At 39.7% G+C, this 25758-nt stretch overlaps 1 protein-coding gene across 14 annotated transcripts in view; it reads right to left on the bottom strand.

Annotated features, from left to right (window-relative positions):
* FGGY (FGGY carbohydrate kinase domain containing) overlaps positions 1–25758 on the bottom strand; it is a 401184-nt gene that overhangs the window by 203701 nt on the left and 171725 nt on the right. For all 14 annotated transcript variants that reach the window (XR_001598827.2, XR_004955141.1, XR_004955142.1 and 11 more), the window contains one exon: positions 13826–13954. Coding sequence is in view for 10 of the 14 variants with exons in the window: in XM_016159901.2 (XP_016015387.1) it covers positions 13826–13954 (129 nt within the window). In the remaining 4 variants the exon portion in view is untranslated. The remainder of the gene's footprint in view (positions 1–13825; positions 13955–25758) is intronic.

Genomic DNA, 25758 nt, shown 5'->3' with positions numbered 1-25758 from the left:
ATATACCGACCATTTATTTATTCATTCTACTATTAATTGACATTTGGGGGTTTGTTTACAGTTTTTCGCCATTATGAATAATGGTTTTCTATAAAGTATATTCTTGTACATGTTTTTTTTTGTACACATTTCTGTTGGATATATGCTGAATCATAAAAGCTCAGATAGTACCAAACTCTTTTCCAATGTGTTGCACCAATTCAAACTTCCATAGCAGTGTGCGAGGACTTCTGCTGTTTCATATCCCCACCAATACTTGGTACTACCTATTTTTTTTTTTTAACTCTAGTCAATTTGGTGAGTGTGTAGTGGCATCACATCATGGTTTTAATTGGTAATTTCCTAAGGACTATGAGGTTGAGAAACTTTTCATAATTTATTATCCATCTGGATATCCTCTTTTCTGCAAAGCGATCCAATGGTCATGGTTTTCTTATTAGATTGTAAAAACTCTTTATATGTGCCAGATATAAGTCCTTTGTTGTATGCACTGCAAATAGTTTCTTCCACTTGGTGGCTTGCACTTTGATTCTTTTAATGGCAACTTTTGATGAAAAGAAGTTCCTAATTTTAATGTAGTCCAATTTGTCAATTGTTAAGTTTGTACTTACGTTGATGTCCTTTTTACAAAAATACCTGCCTATCCCAAAATCATGAAGATCTTCTATATGGTCTTTAGAAACTTTTTAAAATACATATCATATTAGGCTTATAATCTATTTAGAATTTATTTATTTATGTATGCATGCATGCCAGGGGAAGGGTACCTAGTTTTAATCCAAAGCAATGTTACTTTTCTTATACTATTTTCTAATAACACAACAGTGAAAATCTCTATATATGTAAACAAAATGCTCCTTCCCCAAACTTCAACAATGACTGAGTAACGTAATGCAACCAAATTCCATTAAAAATGGTTTTGACTAGTGTCCTGGATTTTGTTATGATAAACTACAACAAGTGAGAAGAAAAAGAAAACAACCTCTAGGGAAAGAATAGAAAACTAATAAATTTGCTTTGATTCTTACCCTGGTAGAGGGAGGGACATGCAAAAAATACAAACTATTAAAGGGTTGAAGATCATTTTTACAATTCATTAAAGCACTGACCCATAGTCAATTATCAGAAGTTACTCGAGTAGGCTCATTTTTAATATTTTTTCACCCTTTCACCCCCTTCACCCATTTCCTCCACCCCCTTCCCTGCCTCTGGCAACCACTAATCTGTTCTATGTATCTTTGAGCTTGGAATTTTTGTTTGATTGTTTTGGCGGTGGGTTTTGTTTTTAGATTCCACGTATAAGAGAGATTAGACAGTATTTGTCTTTCTCTGATTTATTCCGCTTAGTATTATGCCCTCGTGCTCTATCCATATTGTCACAAATGGCAAGATATCATTTTTTTTTCTTTTATAACTGAATAACACTCCACTGTATATAAATTCCACTGAAATTTAATTTTATGTATGATATAAAATAAGGGCTAAAATTCGGTTTTTCCCATATTGATATCTAATTAACACAGTGTTATTTCTTTTAAAAAAATCCTTTCCTCAGAGCTCTGCAGTACCATCTTTGTCATATATGTTCATACATGTGTAAGTCTGTTTCTGGACTCCTTAATCTGTTTTCCTCTAGTTTATTTACTTCTCCAATACCAGTCTTAATTACTTTATAACAAGTTTGGATATCTGGTAATATTAAGTCCTCTCAACGTTGTTGTTCTTCAAGGTTGTCTTGTTTATTATTGGTCCTTCCCATACAAGTTAGAGATTTTGAATCAGATAAACTACTATTTCTCCTATTCATATTTCAAGTGTCAAACCAATACCATTTCACTTTGGGGGGAGGGGGGGAATCTTCCTGATCCACTGAAGCAAAATGAGTTTAGACTTCTGTAATACCCTACACATACTTTCATGAGACACTTCCCATACAATATTACATTGGTGTACTTGCCTGTTTCTACAATTAGAAGGTGAGCTTCTTGAAAGAAGGGACTTTGAGTTGTTCATATTTATATCTCTGGTTCCTAGCACACTGGTGCTTAGTGAGGATATGTCACCTGTTGCACGTAGGAGATGGGAATATTTTTTCATAGTCAGCTATTATTCCTTATTGCAAAAGTCTTCCATATTTTGCCTATCATTTCCTATAGTATGAGGATGATGTGACCCATGTTTCACAACTTTTGGAGGTCTTATTTTTTTGCTTACTCACAGTTCTATTTTAAATGAATGAGTTTACCGGCTATCCCCAGTGGACTAAAGACAATAGGTTTTAATGAATGCCCAGCTTAGAAATTAAATGAATTACTCTGTCTTGAAGTTAACAAGTTATTTATTACCTTCTGGCAAATATAGGAGAAAAAATTTCTTTCAAATTAAAGAAGATACTTTCACATACTTATTTTAGTAATAATTAGGAGAAATATAAAGAGCATGAAAATTTTTTTAAAAACTCTTGCTTAATCAATGGATTTAGAAAAAAAAAATCTTGATAAATTTCTTGTCATCTTTTCAAATTCCCTGTTTTCCTTACAAGGCCCACTGCTACAATCCTATTTCAGGATACCCTCTTCTCCTTTACTCTTTCCTCTCCCCAAACTATTGTGTATAAATTACATAAAGCCTTGCTTGGAATGAGTCTATTGCTTCAACCACCTTCAGTGGCTTGCCAATGCCTGGGGAGAAAGAAGCAAAAACTTCAACATGGTGCTCAAGAACTGCTACTATGTTTGCACCTATTTGACCTTTATAGCCACATCTTTCAGGAATCCCTTATAGATAGCACAGGTTTGTGCTGAGCTGGAATGCTTAGCATTTCCCATCCTCATTTTGGTGCCTTCACTTATATTATTTCCTCCATCCAAAATATTCAATAGTTCATCGCTTCTAGTGGAGAAAATACCTATTATCCTGGATTCAGTTCAAAGGTTACTCCTCCTATTACCCTGAAGGACCATGGTGGCTGATATTCTGGGGATTGTCACTAGTTATGTGACCTTGAGCAAGGTGCTAGAATTGATATAAAGATTATACACACAGACTAATGAGCACATTTCTGTCACAAAGTGTACATTAGTATTGTCGCCCTTCCCTTGCCTCTCTATTTCAACAGAAAGAGACTTCTCCCTTTTTCGCATTCTTAAAGAACCTAGTCGACAAGTTATATCTCTCTTTATATTACTGTTTTTGCCACAGAAACTAGTATAGAGCTTAGCATATTGTTTATAAATAAAACCATTATCAAATGCATATATTTACTGGGTCTTATAAGTGCTGGGGCCGAAGTTACACAGATGAATATGACCAGATTGCACTGCCTACAAAAAGCTAAAGCCTAAGTGCGAGAGATGTTTAAATGTTTAAATGTTATTTTCTATGTGTTACATTAAATGACAGACATACGCACATGGGAAAGAATTATTAGGCCACATGCATTAGGCTAGGTAATAATGTTACACCACGATAAAGCAGACACTGTATGCAAAAGAGCCATATTATTTAGACAGATTTAATATATTTCACAGAATTGAACTGTGTGGGTTTTTCTTTACAACTTTCAGCTGTGAAAGACCTGAATATAGAAGGCCTGTAAAGTTTTCACTCACATTGTTGATACCGGTGGGAGAGTTCCCTCTCAGGTTTTCACAGTGGTGAGTCACAAGGCTGATACACTTTAACTCTCCAGGCTAAATTCAGCTCAGGAACTTGTAACAATACAGATCAACAGCCTAACACATTCTCTTTAAACAAAATATAAGAGCCTTAGCTTTCTCTAGACCTGAACATTTGATTCAGATTTCCCATGTTTGTGTGTGTGTGTGTGTGTGTGTGTGTGTGTGTGTGTGTGTGTTTTACACCTTTGTAATAAAATCATCTATGGCTAACAGTTAACATGGGCTTAGATGAAGCTATATAATAGTAAGAGGGAGAGACCTGGAGTCAAGCAGAGCAAGGTTCTCCTCTCCATCCCATTACACTAGCTGCGTGAGTCTAGGTAAGTCTCATTCTTATCTTTAAATAGAGGTGGTAAAAATGTGCCTAGCCATAAGCTTGTTGTCTGCATCAAGTATTTTCTAGGTAAACGCCTAGGTAGTGCTCAGCTCATGATAAGTGCACCAGGTTGGTACACTTAAGGTTTCTTTTATGGAGTCAATCCATCTTATATTCGGTCTTCCTCTTTTCCAGCTACTTTCTGTTTTTCCAGCATTATTGGATTTTCCAAAGAACCCAGCCTTCTCATGATTGCCTGAAGTAGGACAGCTCCTATTTCGATCATTTTGCCTCCAGCAGTGTTTCAGGTTTAATTTGCTCTAGCATCCACCTGTTTGTCTTTCTGGTGGTTCAAGGTATCTGCGGAGTGATCCTCTAACACCATATTTCAAATGAATCATTTTTTTTTCTTATTAGTCTTCACCACTGTCCAACTTTTGCATCAGAACATAGTAACTGGGAATACGAGGGTGAGGATGATCTTAGCCTTGGTCATCTTTGCTGGTGGTGAGCTTTCCTAATTCTTCCATTGCTGCCCTTCCAAGTCTCAGCCTTCTCTTGATTTCTCGGCTGCAGTCTCCATTTGAATTGATGACTGAACCAAAGTAAGCAAAATCTTTAACAATTTTAATCCCTTTGTAGTCCATGTTAAAGTTGTGCATTTCTTCTGTAGTTGTGCTTTTTGTTTTCTCGACGTGTGCATGCATGTATACATGCATACATAAAATGTACATAAAAATACACACACACATGTTTATATGGCAGTTCATGAATTCCCCCAGCAGGGCAGAAGCTCTGTGAGAGTAGGAACTTGTCTTTGTTCAACACATCTGTAACAATGTCTGGCACATAAAAGGAAGACAGCACATACTTGTTAAATATTGGAATGCATCTTTGACTTTCTCTTGTCTGTTATCATTCATAACATAAATCTGCTGGTGTAAATCACATTAATCACAGCCAAAAACAGATGGCACTGCCAGACATTGTTCTAAGTACTTTAGAGATATCGGCTCGTTTATTCTTCAAACGACTCTATGAGATAGGTACTATTATTATTCTTTCGTAGATGGGGAAACTGAGGCACAGAGTGTCAGGTGACTTCACAATTGGAACCGGGATTTGAATCGGTTATGTGTTCTTAACTGCTGTGTTGTTTCTTTAAGACTGTCATTTGTCTTTAGGAGCCAAATTCTCACAAGAGTCATAGTACAAAGCAGGATAAGGATTAGAGTCATAGAAAGTTAGGGTGGGGGTGATGCTGCCGAATAATATAATTAGAAACCAGAGCAATTTTAGGTTCCAAGAAATTTTTCTTTTTAGTTTCTCCAAACATCTATACTGGCTGCAGAGTGCAATGAGGAAATCCCTAAGACCCAAGCATGGGAAAATCAAAAAAGTATTTCTCTTTGCTCTTTACAATGACTTATATGAATACATGGCTAAAAGAAACTGGAAAATAAGAAACTAACCAGGTCTATGGAGAGATGATAAGGAAGCAGCCAGCAGTTCAGTTGTGAGGCTGCAGTCAAGGGGTGATAACTGGAGATGTACATTTTCCCACTAACGGCTGCTGATGTACAAGCCCCAAAGTAAACATTCGTGCTCAGGGATATTATATGAATGTGAAGCACCATGTGCTGGGCTTCTGTGCCATGAAAAACAGTGGACCTTTGGGGTAAGCCTACTCCTATAGCCAGTGACGTAAGTGCAACATTAGACTCTGGGCCCCTGAACGCTTTTGCAGCGGTCTTCCACCTTTTGAACTTGGAGTGGGAAGTCCTCCTAACAGGTGGTGGGCAGTATCGGAACCTGTGTTTTTGTTCCCAAGCTCAGCAAAGGAAAAAAGCAGTTCATCTTTTTCAGTCATGTATAAATACATGAGAGAATAAGTAAAACCTTCTGGTTAACAAACTCCCTCTAAATACCAGATTAGATTCTGAAGCTGATGAGTTGGTCATAGATTTATTTGAGATTTATATGGGCCCAGGAACTCCCATTGGGTGGAGATATCTGCTCCATTTACTAGGTAGCACCGTTCCATGGCTTGACACAAAACACACATGAAGTCATGGGGAGCGACATACAGATCAGGGTTTGAGTCTTGATCCAACCCTTCCTGATCCTGTAACTTTCTTTAAATCCTTGGAGTGTCAGCTTACTCAACAATTACAAGAGGTAAAAATACCTGGGTGATGGTTTGAAAATGGCACTACACGAATGAGATTAATACCAACATTAATCAAGAAAATTAACATAAACTTTAATATTACAGATCTCCCTACCCCTTAGTCAAAAAATAGCTAGCCTAGTCTACAAAGCTTGCTCTTATTACCCATGACTGATAGAGCCCCAGACACTTAGAATCATTTCTTTTTCCTAATTTGGAAATGGTATAGCAAAATGGGGTGAGGGCCCTGGCCAATGAATTAGGATGCCCAGTCTCAAACTTCAATTCTAACTAAAGTTTGCTGGGGTAACCCTGGATGACTCACTGTTTTTCTGAGCCTCAGTTTTCTCATTTGCAAATTGAAGAATCTGGTATAGAAAATCTTTGAGCAATCTTTTAGTTCTAAAGCCTATGATCACTCATTATCCAAACAGAAGCATGTGCAGCAAACTAAAGATGTTATCGTTTTAGGGAAGGTTCATAACTGTATATCCTGACTTGTGTGGCATAAGATCTAGAGAGGGGTTGGCCAGGGAGAGCTCGATGTAGCCCCAAAGCTCCAATTCCTCCCAACTTTCTGACTACAGAGAAAAAACTGGTGTCCCAGCTAAGGTCAGTCCTTCGCAGTCCAGAGGAACACAGATCTCCTGCAAAGCCTAGGGGCCTGGGAACAGGAAACCCAAAGCTATCCTTCCCCCACATCTCCCCTCTGCTCCTCACTACAGCTCATGCAGCTGCTTAGGTCTCAGGCAGTGGTGGTTCTCATTAAACTAAGCCTCGACTTAAAATGATAAAATCACATCAACAAAGTCCTCCTCCCCACTCTGATCCTCATCCAGGAACTCCCGGAACTGTCCTTGCTCTATCTGCTCAGGCACTGACACTGCTTTTCTCCTTCCAGATTCCCGGCATGACTTTATCTGCTCCTCTAATCCCCCTCCATTCCTCGCAGACTGTCTGCCTCTTTGGATCCACCTTCCCTTTCTGGTTGAATATGCTCCCTCCCGCCCCCAGCTCTTGGCCTGAGCCTGGGCCTGGCTCCTTCTCAGCACAGTTCTGGTTTGGTCTGATCTGTCTACTTGGCAATTGCACATCACCACCGCTTCTGACCCATGTGCCCAGTGCCAACTTGTCACACAGGCTATCTCCTCTGGGTACCAGGTGATATCCTCCACCTTATACCTGGCTTCCAAGGCCCCACTCAAGATTTTAAGATTCAGAATCCTCAGAAGGGTAGATGCCTGGAAATCTATATTTTTAAAAGGCTCCCTCACCCAGATTTAGCAATCTTACATTTATTATCTCAGTTCTCTGATTTACTGAGGACTGACGCTGGGTTCTATGCTGGATGAGGAGCACATGACGGAGAACACATGTTGCTGGGAAAAGTGAAATAGGTACAAAGTGTTGCAGAAACACAGAGTAGGGAGTGATTCATTTTTTCTAAGAGTGGAGTTCAGTTTGGAGACGTTTCCACAGTGGAAGTAACATTCAGGGTGAGTGCTGACGCATGAGCAGGATTGCCTAGGTGGGGAGGGGAGGGAGGCCACCCCGAACCAAGCAAACTGCATAAGCAAAGGCAAAGAGACTGTGCTTGTGTTGAAAGGGCAAGCGGTCCGGTGTGGCTTGACTCTAGTGGTAAGATGGGTGGGGTGGCATCATCCTGTTCCCATCCCTCCTCCTCGGTCTTCACTTCTACCTTTTGGCCTCACAACTATTTTCACTGAAGGGTTAATTTCACAAAATATATGTTGACGATGTACGAATATGTTAGCAAAACCCTTATTTGGGGCTGTTTTTTAGCTTATATTGAAATATACTGAATCGATGAAGGGAAATAATATCAACAGTTTAGAGTTTCTCATCTCCAGCACTATTGGCACTTCAGGCTGGACAGTCTTTGTTGTGGGGCCACCCTGAGCACTTAGGATGTTTTGCAGCATCTCTGGCCTCTACCCACCAGATACCAGTACCAATCCCTCTTCCTCCAAGTCACGGCAACCAAAAATTATCTTCGGGCATTGCCAAACATCCTCTGGGAGCTGGCAGAGTGGTAGGGGGAAGGAGGGAGACAAATCACTCTTGTTTGAGAAGCACTGGTTTAGAGGGAAAAAAACCATGAGCTTGGGAGTCGGACTTAAGTTCAAACCTTGCTATAACACCAGCTATGTGATTACAGTAATATTGTTCTTTCTGCCTTTAATTTCCTCATGTATGGAATGGGAAATAACTTCTACCTCGAAGGATTACTGTGAGGAAAAAGAGATAAAGTATATCAGGTGTCAGAGTACCTCGCATGTAGAAGGCAAGCAAGAACGGTCATTACAGTGACCATTACAGTGAAGAAGGGCAGTGGTTCTTTCTGTTTTTTATTAATAATGTATTAGGAAAAAAGCCTAACCGAAGTTTAAAAGTTACAATGGGTAAATAAATTTCTGTTTACCAAGAAGCAATAATAGGGCAAGAAATATTGCAATTACATTATCAGATATCACTTCCTCTCAATTTTGGACACATTCTGTTTTTCCAAAGCCCTCCATACTTGGCACATATAATTGCAATTGTTTGTTTAATGTGTATTTTATCTACTAGACTACAAATTCCCAGAAGTCCAGTACCCTCTCGTATCTACCATACATCCCCATCAACTAGTAAAGTTGTTCATCAATATTTATTGAAAGACTTTCTTTTTAAAATATTTGTTACTTGCTCAACTGACATTTTAAGGGTGGAATCCAAGAGGAGAATGGATCACATTTTAACAGACAAGCCATTCCACAGAGCACGGTGATTAGAAGTGGGAGCTCTGGCCTCAGATGGCATGGATTTAAATTATGCATCTACACCTACTAACTGTATGATGCTGAGAAGCAGGTCATCTTTGTGAGCTTCACGGTCTCATCTGACCAAAGGAACAAAATAATAGTATGGATTAAGTTGCTTTGAAAATCAGTGTTGCCTGCAGAACACTGATCATGGTAAAACAAGAAACTGGCATGTTTTATTATTCACTGGAAGAAACTATGTTTTGCTTTATGAGAGCATGGACCAGACCTCTTTTTGTAAGACTGGTGGAACCAATACTGCTATTTAAAATAAAGGAAGGAAAGAAGGAAGGGACCGAGGGAGGGAGAGAGAGGGTGAAGGAGGGAGGAATAAATTTGAAATCCTCATTTTGGTTTGACTCTGCAACTCAGATGAAAACTTGAAACCAATTCAACATCTGGCAAAGAATCTAGTAACTGAAATCAAGAAATGATGCTAAACCTAGGTACAAAGTTTACTCTTGGCCAACACCTGCTAACATGATGGAAGCACAAAAAGACAGCGACTTCTAGACAAATAGAAATGGATCAGGGATCAAGCCATATTCTTTTGCTTCATGGAGAACTGAGTCAGGTATATATACTATATAGGGACAACTGCTACTGTAATGAGAGGCTACTATATTTCTCAGTTGTAATATCATTCCCTCATGGAGTGAATTCCATTCATTCATTTATTCATTCATTCATTCACTAAATATGTACAAATTAAGGCTCCTTCATGTACAAGGCACTGGGATACAGGATAAAATGAGACAATCTGGTAAATGAGACTAAGTTGCACAGACAAAACTGGACATATTAATATGCACGGTAATGCAGGCAAGTCCAAAAGCAAAGAGGAGGGTGTGCTTAAATTAAGTCAGGTTGGCGCAGTCAGTGCTCCCAGAGGAAATGCCACCTGATTGAAGATTTGACGATAATCAGGAGTTTGTCTGATCGATACAAACAACTGAAAGAAGAGGGGCCTCAGACAGAAATCAGGTTGTTATTGCCTTTCAGGACAGCTGGGGCGCTGGAGCCAAGAACAGACCTGGAACAAAGTTAATACTATTTTTATAAGCTAGAAAAATATCAGCAGCAGGAGCCCTGGCCAGAACCACCCCCACAGAGAGCAAACAAAGCTACTCCTATCTTCTGGCTGTCTGTTGGAGAACTTACTAACCAGCACCTTAAGAACAAAATGTTCTTTTATCTTTAGCTTTTATTCCCACAAAGTCCTTACTCTTCTTTTTTCAGAACTGGAAAAAGTACGAATTGAGTTTTACTTGTATCCTTGATCTTGATCCTCCAGTCCCAGGCTTCTCTTAAGAATGAGAGTCCAGGAGGATTTCCCCAAGGCAGAGTAATGACCACTCCTACCAGTCAGAAAGCGGGGTCCATGGAAGGTCATGTTAGGTCAGCACTTGAAGGGACCATAAGGGCTTGTGAGGGTTTGTTTGTGCGAGGCCTGGATGGTATCCAATTCTGACCTTTAAAGCCATATTCTTACTTGACATTCAGCAATTTCTTAGCACAAAGTTCGTCTAACCATTTCTTGAGGTTATTTTAGACCTCAACCTACAACGGTATCTTAAAGTAGTGAATCCTGTGTTCTGTTACAGAGAGCCAGGGAGGGAAACTAGGACTGATTCAGGGGAGGCAGATGGGAGTCCAGAAGCCTGAGGTTCTTCTCCAACTGCCCATCTGAATGGAAGAGAGTTCTCCTGTATACTTCCTACCAGGGCAGTAACTCAGAGAACTTCCATTTACAAAGCTCCTAGTTTGTGTCAGGCATTGTGATTCAACAGTGAGGAAACCAAAGGGAAAAACCTTAGGATTATTTGCCTACTATGTGCCAGACGCTATGCCAGCTACTTTACATATTTGCATCATTAGTTCTCATAACAACCCTGTAAGAGGGGCATTACTATCTCTTATTGCAGAAAAGGAAACAGAAATGTGAAAAGGTATGATACCTGGCCCATAACACACACGGGTAGGGAGAAAAGGAATTTATATCTGCATATTCAGACTCCATGTTCAGAGCCCTTATCACGGCATCACAATATGTCTCAGGGGTTGGCTGTCTCAAAACAATAAAATTATGGCACAAAAATGCAGGCCAAGAGGGAACAAGCAGAATTTTTATTCCAAAAGGAGTGAGGCTTTGTTTGCTCTATTCACTGTTGATAATACCCAGTGCCCAGACCAGTAACTGTCGAGTTTGCAAGCACTCAATATATATCTTTAGTGACAATGTGTTTGGACAGGTGGATGCTCTTTATAAGATTTCCAGGCGTCTGTTCTCCTCCGCATCCTGGTCAGGGCGCAGGCAGGGTGGGACACAAGAGTGAATGTTTGCTCCCATGCCTCCTCTTTCCTAGACGTGCAATCTTAAAGTGGCTGTTAGATGAAGGGGAGAGGTGGAGGTAAAAGAAAGTATAACGATAAAACTTGGTCACAATTGTTAAGTAGGTCTCCACTGTCCCACAGTCATGGAGAATCCCCTTCCTGTGCCCTTCTCAGCCACTGCTGGCCCCTAAGCTCAGCCCTTTAAGAATCTAAGGTACTTAGTCTCTTTCTACTTGAAGAACTTTTGGAAAATGCAAGGTAAACTCACTAACTTAAGAACATCTGTATATTGAAGGTAATAAAAGCTTGTAAAGGGTAAACTTTGACACTGATTTAGGAAAACAGAGAGGCCATTTAATAGCCTGGATTCCTCCCAGTGCAATTCACCCAACACTCTCTGAGTGTCTATAAGTACCAGGAGACATACAGGAAGTAGCTTCCCCTCCTGGATTGCACAGTGAGTCCTGAGCAGAAGTGAGGTGTGTTGGTTCATACCTTAGGGAGGTCTGGGGAACTGACAAAGAAAACAAGTGCTGAAGGTCCTCAAGGTGCAGCCCTCTTCTTTCAGCATAAGATAGTCCAAGCAAAGTGCCTGTTCCCTGGGTGTGGGTGATGATTGAGACCGTTGCCCTAGAGATAACTGAAATAGCATGATAGAGAAAGTGTCCCTGGCCTCAGACATGGCATAGAATGACAGGATTACTAGGGGGCAGGAACCTACCGAGATCACAAATTCTCTCTGTGCCTGTCCTTAAATCAAAAGCACACCCTGCTCACACTGAACAGGGAGAGAAACGCCCTTACCTATAATCACCACTATCTACCATTCGACCAGCTCACATGTATTAATGGCTGTTTGCTATTTCTCAGGCACTGTGTAAGGTCCTAAACACATGAAGACGAACAAGATAGATACATTCACAGATCAGTGAGCTATCTTCCTCTGAAAGTTTATGGGCTGTGCAGAGAACAAGATATGGCTTAATAATCTGCCACTGATTAACTCTCACACTACAGGTTAAGGCCATTTCACCTTTTTGCCTTCGTGTGACTATATCCATGGAAGACATTTATTAAGCACCTATAAGTACGAGACACAGGGCTCAGCACAGGTGGTGCAAAATGAATACTACAATGCCATGCCATCAAGGAGCTCCTGGTGCAGTGGAGAAGACAAGAAGATAAATCAGTAATTGCAACACAATGTGACCATTTCCCCAAAGGGGGAGGCAAATGTACCGAAAGAAGTACAACATACAGAATTTCTAAATAAATCTGAGTGTTTTATGGAAGGCTATGCAGAGGAAAAAGCATCTGATATGAGTCTTCACATCAGAAAAGGAGTTAGCCATAGGGAGAAGTGGAGGACCAATAATTCTGGGAAGAGATACGCATGTGTAAACACACAGGTGTTTGGAACAAAGTTTTGGGAGCACAGTTCTATGTAAGTATTTGAAAGATAACTGTTGGCTGTAATATGAAGTATAGGCTAGGCTATCTTTCAAAGTTTTCTGACTATGATCCATGGTGAGAAATTCATTTTCACAATGGCCCAGTATATATAGGCACACACACATAAAATAGAAACAGAAGTTCACAAAACAAAGCTTGCTCTTTGTGATGTACTCTGGTGTTTTCTACTCTGATCCATTCTATTCTGAAAATTCAATGGTCGTAATCTACTAAGTTGATTTTATGAAGTCTGAAGCATAATTTTTAAAAACACCATTAGAAAGGACTATGGAAAAAAGATATGGCTATAGTTGAAATGAGAGATACTAAGAATCTGAACAACCAAAAAAAAAAAAAAAAAAAAAACGAACTGCAATAAGGATGAAAAGGAAGATAGCATCATCACACTTTACTGGAATCCTTGTCTCATTGTCTGTTTTCCCATTAAAATTTGGAGAAGAGACCTTGATTTTGTTTTAAATTCAGTCCCCTAACACCATGATGGAGATGTAGTAAGTATTCAATGGGTCATTGAAATAATGCATACATGAATGTTATGCTTCAAAGTTATTTAGCAAATAAAATCAAGACAATGCTTAAGTAAGTAGATATAGGATGTAAGCCAAATATATTATGAAAATAAATCAATTAGGTTTGTCAGAGTATTGGAGTAATTTAGAAAAAACAGTGAGTACACCATCATCATACATACTCATCTGAAGTTAACATATCTTAATCAAATTTTCCATAAACTAAAGAAGCATCCAGATATCCATTCAGATCAATGTTTTTCTATTATTCTGCATGGAGAAATTAATAAAATTATAAATATATAAATTTATAAATTAATAAAATTACATATTTAAAATTATAAACAATTTTGATATTTGATTAAAAATTCTATAATTCTATCCAAATACTTAACTGTAAAAAGGCTTTTCATTACTATATCTTGAATTGCCAGCCCTTGATTTTTTCTTTAAAAATAGGAAAGGAATATCTTAGGTTCCAGGGAATATTCTGTGTTGGTAGTGGACAGAGTACTTACCTAGTCCTCCTGCATGGGCATCAATAAGTGAAGCTGCTACTGCAATTCCAGCAGGAAGGCCAAGGTCTTTTGCAGCCTCTGGTGTAAGCCCATTTCCAAGAGAAGCTCCAGGAGGCAGCACTTGGTTTCCTGGGTAGACATTAAAAAAAAAAAAAAAGAAAAGAAAAAGAAAAGCTGTCAGTTTGAAAAACATAAAAGCAAACATAGAGTTTTCTTAAGAGAACCTCTCTGCTCCCTCCCCTTCCCTCTGCATTTCCTCAACTTAATGAAGATAGAAACCATGCAGCCACAAAGAGTCCCTCTGCTCACTTGGTGATAGGTATATGTTCTTGGTTTTTATGGATCATGCTCTGGGGTGCTTTACAAACCCAGGAGTTCTAGGGCATCTTTCAAACTGCAGAAACATTCCATAAATAGGAAATTTCAAAATATATAAAAGCAGTGCCCCTTGAAAACTGATTAAAATGTTCAAAATGTTTCGAATGGGCCTAACACAGAATCTCAACTAGCATACATTACACACACACACACACACACACACACACACACACACACACGCATGTGTGCGCACGCATATGTTCACACATCCATACATATTCCCTGATGAACATATTCCTTAGGAAGCTGACAAAATTTACTTGTGTAGTTGCTTTCTGTCAGAGGATAAGGGAGAGAATAATTTTCTGCCAATAAAGAATCTCTTAAAAGTTTTTCTCAGTTGGAAAGGAAAGTCCAGTCCAAATCTTGCAAACTTTACAAGGTTGCTACTTGTACAACGATAGAATACAATTTGAATGGTGTTCTTTAGAGTTATGCAATGCAATGACCCTGCTATTTCAAGTGACCTTGAATTCCTGCAGTCAGTCAGGCCTTCAGTTAAGAATTTATTGATTGTCTTGCTTTGTGTGGGCTCTGTGGCACTGTAAAATGCAGTCCTTGCCCCCAACCTAGTTAGGGAGATGAGATCAGGACAAAGAGAAACATGTAAGTCAGAAAAGAATGAAGTGATCCATCTGCTCCCAGGTGTTCAGCAGAGGCTGAGTGCTCCCCCTGCTCACTGCCAAGGAATTTATAATAAGTATTTCAAGGAGGAGGGTGTAGACTCATATATGTGAGGAGATCCCTCAGAGCTCCAAGATTCTACAGTTCTGAATATGTGGTCAGGATTTGCTTCCCGCTAAAATACCTACCACTTGTTGTTAATTGTTCCCTGGAGCGCCAGGGATGGGCAGAGGTACTACAGGACCTCTATAAGTGGAGGTGAGGGACAGGGTTAGAAGGAGGCAAAGTAGAGCGTGAATGGCTCATCGACCTCTTCCAATGGGAAACAAAGTACCTCCGCAACACCATTCTTATCGGTTTTAAGTAATGAGTTGCTTTTTATAACTGAATTTGAAAAAAGTTTCGCTAAAAAAAAGAAGAGGAATAAGACTGAAACCACTGCAGTGGTTTCTAGAGCCTTGCTGTTTAATAAGGCAGCCAGCCGCTAGGCACATATGCGTTGAGCATTTGAAATGTGGCTGGAGTAACTGCAGAGCTAAATTTTTCACTTATTTTTAATTTATTTCACTTTAAATTTAAAAAATGATACACAAGTCAGTTACTGAAAAGTTTCATGTTGGGAACAACGGAGGTGTGAAAATCTACTTTTTAATATTATTTTAAGAAAATCTAAATCAAATATTTACAAGGGAAATTTAGTGTCTACAACTGAGATGTAATCAGTGGAAAATACATACCCAATGTCAAAGATTTAATACAGAAATATAAATGTTAACTATTTCATTAATAATGTTTATGCCAATTACATGCTGAAATATTTTGAATATATTAGGTTAAATAATGTATATTAAAATTAATTTTTACTTTAATGTGGCTACTGGAAATTTTTAAATTACATATGTTGCTCATATTATATTTCTACTGGACAGCACTGGTCCACAGGATAAGGTTGAGATGATCAAATGTTGGGGCAGAGACCAAGAGAAGCTCTAATCTGCTTTGAATGCCTAGGCTGGCAAAAACCTGGAATAGAGAGCAGCATCCTTAGCTGTGGACAGTTTGGCTCTGGAAACTATCTTAATTATGTCACTATGTCTCATATCCAGCACTTAATTATGTCATTACGTCTCATATCTAGCAGATAAGGAGCAGCATCTCTCTCCATCTACTGAGCACTTCTGTGCCAGGAACGGTGCTGAGGACATATCATGCATTTTCTCACCTCATTGTCACAATAATCCTCTAAGAAGAGTACTAATACTGTCCCCATTGCACAGATGGATGGGGAAAGTCAAGTTTATCAAGGGAAAGTAAATTCCCCACAGTCGTACAGCTTAAGTGTGCAACAGGCCATGGATTCCACGCTCATACCAAACACGTGCTCTTATTCATTATATTACATTTTGGTGTAGCTGTATTTTTTTAAGTGTCTTTTAAGTGAATGAGGGAATCAAGAGAAGTATTTTTGGAACAAACATTATGTTTAAAAAGTGGCACCATTTAGAAACCATGCCCACTACAGGCATATCTTATTTTATTGCACTTTATAGATGTTGAACTTTTTACAAACTGAAGGCAAGATCCTCCACCAGCAAAAAGGTTATGACTTGCTTTATTACGGTACTCACTTTATTGTGGTGGTCTGGAGCTGAACCTGTAATATCTCCGAGGTAAGCCAGTACTTTCAGATTTCTTTTAAAAGGGGTTAATTTTCATAGGAAGGTCAGAATGGGAATTCTGTTCCACCTTCATCCCCAATCTTCACAAACATAAAAGGTATAATTTTCATTAAAGGTTCCAGACAGAAGGAAGATTAGCAGGGTGTGGTACTCTTCCAAGTCTTCCGGACTGTAATTTACAAAGAGGCCGTGGCTGGTGGGGAGCACAGAGAGCCCTGGGCTTACAGTCAGGAGTTCTGCGTTCAAATCATATGCTGGAGAACCACAGATAGATTTCTCAGCAGGGCTAGCATCCTGAGCAAAGGCCAAGAAAGACAGGAGACTACCAGAGGGGCTCAGTAAACTGCAACATAAACTGGAGTGAGAACTGCTGGAGTGAAGGAGACATGAGGTTGGAGAGGGAAGTGAGGACAAGGCATGCACCGTCATCCAGACTAAGGTGTGTGAACTTAATCAGGAAAACTGCTGCAAGCCGCTGAAGGAGCATAAAGCCAGGCAGTAAGGTGACTGGATTTGTGCATTTTTAAAGATCCCTCTGGCAGCGTTGTAGCAGAGGACAGAATGGGGTAAGAGAAAACAATTGTGAAGCTATTTCAGTAACCACAGAGAAAAGGTGAGGGCCTTGATTAAGGTACTGGCAAGTGAGATGCAGAAACAGAGGCAGATATGAGAGATTATGTGGAGCAAGAAATGACAGGTCATGGTGGTTGCTTGGATATGGGCGGTTAGCAGGTAGGTATTTGTTATCACCTGGATCCCTACTAAAGATGGCCTTGCTGCCCATGGTGGAAGTGAGGTTAGCAGACAGCCTCCAGCTGCCAGTTTCTTCAGGCCACCTTGCTGAGGCGATGTGTTTCCCAGGGCAACCATACCTAGTGACTTAGCAAAGCGTAGGCATAAGGACTCTGATGGGCACCAGTCCCTCCAGAGCACTCTACAAGGCTGGCCAAAGTGGTACCGGACCACATCATGGTTCCACTTCTCCCTCTGCCCAATCCTACTCCCTCCCCTTCCTTTCATAGGTGGAAACCCCTAATAAACATCTTTTACCCTCATCTTTTACCCTCAAAGACCTCTCAGGCTCTGCCTCCAGAGAATGTAGGGCAATGAGCCAGGCCTTCTCCTCAGTCTAGTGGTCTAGGAATGAAAATAAATATGCGCAAGGATTAACATTCTTCCTCTGAATTGGAAACACAGCCTTCAGCAACAATCTATCTGGACCCCAAGCAGGAAGAAGCTTTGTTTATCTACAGCCAAAAGAAAACAGCTTGGCATAACAAGATGATAGAAATAGGTGGCCCTCTTGGAGAAGTCACCCAATCAGATCACACTTTAAGTTCATCTGATAGAGATGCTCTGAGGGGACTAGAGGAGCTGTGAGAGGAAAGCTTTAGTGCATCCTGACAACTTTTCCAAAAATAATCCTCCTTTCACCATAAAATTAAATTATTCACAGCATCGGTTTTCCCAGAGTTAATCAGGGCTTCACAGCCTCTGCATTTGCAATCTCTTCTAGTCTTCATTCAACCACTCAGATAAATTTTAACAAGCATTTTGGTAATGATGGTAACAGTGATGGTCCCCAGAGATGTCCACTATCCTGTGATAAGATCTAGGTGTGGGCACCTCTGACCTTGGGGACGCACATAGCGTTCAGTACAAACCAAGGACCGTGTATAAAATGTTTTTTAAAGGTGGAATGCACGTGGTGTTCCCAGAGCACCAAGCAGGAACAGTGAGGGGGACCCAGGGGAGTCTAGGAAATCAAAATGTAGGTGACATTTGAGCCTGGTCTGGAAAGACAGGTGGCAGATTGCTGGTTTCAAAGTTATCATGCTCAGGGGAAATGAATGCTATTAGAACAAAAAGCAGGTTCACTGTAGGGAGCTCCAGGAGACATAGAGTGTTTGAGGTGTTCAGTATGTTGGCAAAAAGGACGCCAGGGAGGAGCGGAGCAGTGCAGTTGAATGCACGAGAAGCAGCAGGAGCCCTCAGGCGGGGCAAGGAGCTCCAGCCAAGGAAGGCAATGAGGCCCTGGCAGGCCACAGTTTTGAGCACTCTGTTTTTTAAGAAGATAAACCTGCAATGTGGAGAAATGCTAGAATGGGAATTAGTTTTTATTTTTAAACCAATCAAGTCAACTGAAAAATGCAGGCTACAAAACATTATGTAGAGTATGACTTCATTTTAAGAAAAACAAAAAGTTTGATGGACAATTTGTAAAAAAATACATTTTAAGGGAGAAAAATATAGAGAAAGGCTTTCTCTGGATGGAGAAATTACGCGTTTTGTTTGTTTGTTTGTTTTTCGTTTTTGTTTTTGACTAATCTATAATTTCTAATTGTTCTACCTTGAACACAAATTTCTTGTGTAATTTTTTAAAGATGTTTTCCACCTTGAATATGGTTAGGGTAAATAAATTAGGCACATGTATTCAGCAGAATACTACATAACCATTAAAATGAATGAGGAAAATTAAACTATAGACTTGGAAGGAAATCCAAGATAAATTAAGTGAAAATGGCAAGATGCAGAATAGTAGTCAGAGTGAATCCGACTTGTGAATTTTGTTAAAGAATACAAAAATGTAAGCACATATACTTCCAAAAAAATCCTAGAAAAATATGCAGAATATTGTTGCAAAGGGCATTCTTCTCTACCATTTGTGCTTCTTCTATACTATGACCTTGTATTTCTTTTGGGATCAAAACAAACTAGCTTAAGTTAAAAAGCAAAATTAAATTGAGAATACTGTGCAGCTTTTCTAAACCCTGTTCCTCATCCTGAACGCAGGAGAGAGTCCCATGGACAAATCCCTTATTTTCTTGATCTGGCTGGCTTCTGTCTCTGTGAAAATACCCTCACCTTGGGGTGAAAAAAAGCAATTGCTCTGAGGGCTTTTGGGCTCATGTCCACTAAATTCCCAGATGGGCAGATTCGGTGTGAGCGGTCACAGGCTGGAGCTTACAATTACCTGGTGGTTGCAGTCCCTCTGCACGGGCGGGGGCTACTATTACACGATATCTTCCCCTACCAGTTTTTCAATTATCTATGACTAATGAGCACTTTGGGAACAGTTTCAGACACACACATAATCCTCTTTCCTGACGTCAGCAGCAGAAATTAATGACTGTGTGGATTGCTGGGAGACAGAAAATGCATTATAATGGTCAACAGAACTGTTATCCTCTCCAGGAAGGGGGATGTGGGGGTGGGGTGCTGTATTAACTGGAAGGTTCTGTGCTCCTTTGTGTTCCTACAAACATGAGATGAAACCCAGGGGGGAGAGTTGGCTCAAAGCCCATGGAAATGTCAGAGGGAGATTTGGGCGTGGGTGGCATGCGACCCTTGGCACTGAGCACTGGTCCTTGATTATGTTTGACAAGGTCAACAGGCCAATCAGACTGCCAGGACGGTGCTAGGCGACACCTTGCCCTGCCAGCAGAAAGGGTCTTCAAGTCCTTTCAGACTGAATCCACTTTCAGTCTGCTTTAGAGGCAGGGGGACAAAAACGAGAATGAGCAACTCTCGAGCAATAGGCCAGAGTTATTTCAAAAGCATGTAGTGGTTTATATGAGTTTTTTGTTCCATGCAGGCATACTGTGTGCTGGGGTGGTTTAAGGACTGGTCTGATTATGGTGAAGCTCCAAAGTTATGTGAAGCATGAACCCTCACTAAACAAAACATAATACCATCATGTGCCTATGGCTGCCAGTAGACTGGCTATTGATACTTTTAAAAGAAAGGACAGACTTGGGGGCTGACCCATACCCAGAACCCAAATTCCTCTACAGAGATCTCAGTTCACTTAGGCAGGTTATCTGAGAATTTTCTAGACCTGGAACAACAACTGATACACAATTGACTGAAAGACATTCCAGTAATTCCCGCTCCTGGATGGGAGTTACACATGTCCAGAACCATTCACTCAGAAGAATTAAGGAAAAATTCAAACCTGGCATGTTCTGCCACCTATTGAAAGGCATGTTCTGAAACATTAAGTTGTTCATTTCTCTTCACTTGCCTCCTAAAAACAATCTCCTTTTAACTAGGAATTAAGTTCTATTTTGAATTACTGATTAAATATAAAACTTGCTGATGATATCCTCATCATTCACTCTTCATTAATGCTTACCAAGTACCTCCTATGTGCCAGGGACCCTTGTAATATTGGAAATGCATTACAAAAACAGATAGATAAGGTTCCTGCCCTCAAAGCGCCTATTTTCAATAGATTTTATTCCCATCCACTACTTTTTTTGAATTATATCTTGTAACTGTTATAAGTTCTCATGTGATTTGCACTGTCTTTTATATATTTTATAACCTTGGCCTTGTATTCTGACCTACAGTAGGCATTAAATAAACGTTACATATATTTTAAATCAAATTTTGAATGACCCTTATGCCATGTTTTGTTTTTTCCCTGTTTGACTCTTTCCATCTCTCTCACTAGATGAGAAGAGCTCAACAACAATTTTATCTCTGTATCACTTCTTCCCCCCGACAAGCACCCAGTAGTATCCAAAACAGAAATTCTCAATGTGTTCATTCAACCAAATTTATAGATTTCTTTTAACTCATTTTCCCTTTAGTAAAAAAAAAAAAGTGCAGTTCACTGATGGCATTAATTTAATTTTACATAAACACACTCTTCGAGGCTGAAGCAAATCTGACTGGTTTTCAATGTGAAAATAAAATATAAAAACTGTTCTTGGAGTAAACTCTAAACAGAACTTGTCTCTAATCTCAATGTAACAAATGTTTATAATGATCAGTATTTAATAATTTTTTGTGTGTGATATATTTCAAAGCATGAAACAATGCAAAGCGGAACATCTAGGATTTGACATTTTCGGCGACAGAGAATCACTATGTTTTGTAAATGGAATTCCCACTACTAAAAACAGAATGCTATAAACAGAATGATGTTGTTTGCTTCAAAAGACTATCGATACACTAGAACGAAATGAAAATAATAATAAAAGCAAGATATTTCCTGGCAAATTTGGGGGGTAAGGTTAGGACTGTAATCCACGAGTTGTCTTGGGATAAAGCTACACGTGCCACCTGTGAGTATTCTCGGAGCAAACAGGAAATGGGTTGAAAAGAGAAGACCGTAAAACAAAGATCAGTCAACTCAGACAGAAACACCACACACATATACACTCACGATGCTGAACATCAGTTGAGAAAGTAAAGAGACTAAACTAAGTGTAACTCTTGAATGCTACTGAGACAAGGAGCATGTTTCCTAATATAAACCCATCGGTAATGCACTTTCATCTCTCTAACTTGGGGACAATCCATTACAGCAAGGCCTATGCATGTGCCTAGAAAATGGCTGACCAGGAGGCCAAGTCTCTCACTAGGTACAGTGCTGCTCTGGTGGCAAGACACTAAGGATATCATCGTCCAGTGAAATAATGGCTCTCAAATTCTCCTTGCTTGGTCAATTCTGATTCAAGAAGTCAGTGGTTCACTTACAGGTGAAAAGCCCCAGGTTTTATAGCTAAATGGGTCTGAGAAAGGCAAGTGTATGTCAGACCCAGGGGTTTAGACTTGTTCTAGCAAACAACCAGTAACTAACTACTGCAGGTCAGTGAGCCAATGAGTGGCATACACAATTTGTATTTTAGGAAGATAAATATAATTGTTATAGTGTTCATTTATCAAAACTTATGAGCTTTCGGTCACTATTCTTGACATTTTTCAGTTGCTATCACATTCAATACCTGCAACAAACTGATGAGGCTAGTATTAGAATCACTAGGTTACAGCTGTAGAAATAAAAGCATGGAAAGGTTCCATAATTTGTTCAAAAACACCATCTGATAAGTAGCACCTTCAGGGTTTCAGTTCAGGATTCTCAGATTCCAAAGTCTGGAATCTTCCTACTATACCATGTGGATTAGAGGGAGCAGATAGGGGAGTCAGGGAGAAGGATCACAAGTACGTGCTGATCGTCACGAGAAGGGAGGCGGCTTCATTTGCAGGAGGCTCCCATGGAGGGTCACGTCCGGGAACATAAATCCCAGCATTCTGAATCTTCTCACACTTTTCTTTCTTCTCTGCTTTAGGCAGTTTCCAAAAACAGAGACTCTGGACTTCAAATGGCCCTATGAGACCTTCGACTTCAGTGTATTCCTTTTGCAGTAGAGAAAACTGAACCCAGAGACGGAGGTGGTCTCCCAGGGTTGCTCAGCTGTGGTAACAGAGTCTGGATTGAACCCCTGAGCCTCTAACTCCAGGCAGGCTTCCTCCACTTCTCCACACCACCTGCCATGGCAATGCCCTTCTTTACCCACCCCCAACTGGAGCAGGAAGCTCACCTAAGCTGAGGCTGTAAGTCACAGAGAGAATGGAGTTGGCAAAAATCCAATGGATTCAGCAGTGTAAGTGGCTGATTCTCAACTATTCAGAGCATAAAGCACAGTCTTTTTAGCTTGAAATCATCCACACTGACACCCACAGTGACCTAATTCTCTAGATAATTGCTGATGCCCTATTTTGTTCTCACCTAGCCTAAGGCCACCTCCAAAGAGCCTTTCCTGGGTAGATCATAATGAATCACTCTTTCCTTTATAATCCCACAGCATGTTTCTTGGAATTACATCATTCTGTTCTACATCATGGCTTTTTGCCTCGTGCCTATTCTTCTATTTTAGATTATAAGCACCTTGAGGGCAGAGCTCTTTTGGTAGATGTATTCATAGGAGGCAGGAAGTTTGGCAGAGCACCCAGGAGTTCGGGTTAGGAGGTGGGGAGGCTTGGGCAGGGATCCTGGCTTTACCAATCCTAGGGTTTGTTTTCTTGGGCAAGTGATTTAATTTCCCTGCTACAGTTTCCTCACCTATAAAAAGGCTATAATGCTATTTTTCTCCCAAAGTGGTTATGGGACTCAAGCAAGATAATACATATAAAGCACTTTAGGATGCTGCCTGCTACATGGCAAACGCTCAATAAATATACTATTATGGTTACTATGACTCTGTATTCTTGATGTATAGGATATCACCTGGCACATAGTGGTTACTCGGTTCACTCTGGCCGAGATTATAAAGCTTGAGGAGAGATTCTTGATGTTACAACATGTGGAGATATATGCTTTTGGGGTCATGACAGCAAACCACAGAAACTGTGAAAGCCATTAAAATATTCACAGTGATGGAATTCAGTTTTCCAGCACAAAGAGCATCTCCCTGTAGTCATGTCTCCATGGCACATCTCCAGAGTGAAATGTTTTAAAAGTGCAAAAGGTGTTCTCTTCAGAGTTATTTTAAGGACAAAATGCTTGTTTCAAAAGGAAAAATTATTTTTTGAAAGCAAAACCCTTGACTGTTAAGATGACCAATGCTTTCAAGATCCAGACAAAAAGTTCTGTCATGGAGCGTCTTCCAATTGTTACAGGAAAGCAAATTTAGGAAATGTATGAAAATATTTTAACTGTCATTGTGCTGAAGATATTGCCAAGTTTAAAGCAGTGGTCTTCACACTTTTGTTTTGTTTTTTTCACAATCCAGTAAAAAAAAAAAAAAAATCACATAAAGATAACTGGGGCTTGATATATAGGCTTCTCGATCTTTTATTTAGTCCCATAGATGCATTAAAAATAAACCCCAGAATGTTTTATCACTAAAAAGATAAGAAGGAGATGATGAAAAATAAAGGACATTCTTTTAAATTAAATACATTTCCTTTTATGATCTTATTTTCTCATTTCATCACACACCAGTGAACACTTTATCCGAGGGCCAGTGTTGGTCTCTAGTCTAGACTACTGTTTGCAAACTGCTGGTTTACAAAATGATAACAGCCTCCTAATAATGGGTGAATTGAACAGCAAGATCTAGACGTGAAAAAATCAGGCAGTGGGTCTGGTGTTAACCACACAATGCCAAACATCTGGTTGGTGATTTGAAGACATCTGGGGCTTTTCGATCATGTAAACCAAACATGATTCAGGTAATTGACCAAAATTTTCACTTCCCAACCAGATGTTTTACTTTCATATAAATGAAGCCAATCTTGTACTTTCATGTGCAAATAAGCTAAACATAAATTTACTCCTGGAGGGCAGAATTAATTGCTAATTCTCAATGAATATTATTCCTTTCTTTCCCAACTATTTTACCTTTGAAAAAGGTTTTCTACCCTTGTTTTGAAAGCATATACTTACTTCATCTTAGAAATGTTTTGTTTTTTAAAATGTTTATTCCTCTCTATGTTTTGTTTTGTTTTGTTTTACAGTGAAGTCCTATGCTATAATAAAAAGTGTGGTCTTAGGAGTCAGGATGAATTGGGTTCTAATTCTGGGCACATCCCCAATCCCGAGCTTGTAAGGCCTTGGAGAAAGTTAACAAAAGTCTCTTAATTCAGTTTCTTTGCAGATATAAACCATAAACCGATTTCTAAGGGACACTGTGCTGACTTGAGATCATTCATTCCTACAATATGTGTTGGGCAGTTACTCTGTGTGCCTGTTACTGGGAGATCATGGAAGACCACAGTGCGTCCTTCTCCACGCCCCACCCCACCCCCACCCCAGGGGCTTTGTCAAGAGCAGGAAGGTGCCATCAAAGGTGAGGCACTATGAAAGGCAGTCTCATGGTGGAATGACAAACAAGCAAACTTTCTAACAAAGGCAATGCTTTTATTCAGGATTTTTAAATAAAAGTATGAGCAACTCCAACTGCAGCTAATATTTAAAGAGAATAATCTAGTTTGTAAAAGGAAAGACCTGTCTGAAACCTTACCTCTTCTTTGACTGCTTTCAAGCACACAATGGAATTTGCTCTGATCATTTTTGTTTAAAGAATTCACGTGGTTATCAATGACCCTTCACCTTCTTTACCGTTGTCCTGACAACCACCATTTACTGGACAGAATATGAAAAGCAGACGACAATGCATCCCTTCAGTCAGGTTTAGGAGGAAAAACTCAAGAACGCAAGACACAGTATTCAAAAGACAGGGGCCTTTGTGTTGTGTTTAAGACCTTCCAAAGGGAAATAAGTTCTTACATACAAACATACATATTTACATACACACATAATGGGGTGGAGGCTGCAAAGAGAACTCAATTGGGCAAGGAGAGGCTGCTATGAAGAACTTGTAGTCTAATACCTGTTGTGTTTAAATAGCTGGCTACAAATAAATAGAGCACATAAAGACAAAAAGGCTAAGTTTGTTATTGTTGCTCATCCTAAGATTTTAGCTTCTTTTATCACCAAAGCCCAACAACATCTCAAAT

The sequence above is a fragment of the Rousettus aegyptiacus genome, unplaced genomic scaffold (genome assembly GCF_014176215.1).
Source record: "Rousettus aegyptiacus isolate mRouAeg1 unplaced genomic scaffold, mRouAeg1.p scaffold_m13_p_1, whole genome shotgun sequence".
In the NCBI taxonomy this organism is placed as follows: Eukaryota; Metazoa; Chordata; class Mammalia; order Chiroptera; family Pteropodidae; genus Rousettus; species Rousettus aegyptiacus.
This window is presented reverse-complemented; position numbering and strand designations above follow the sequence as displayed.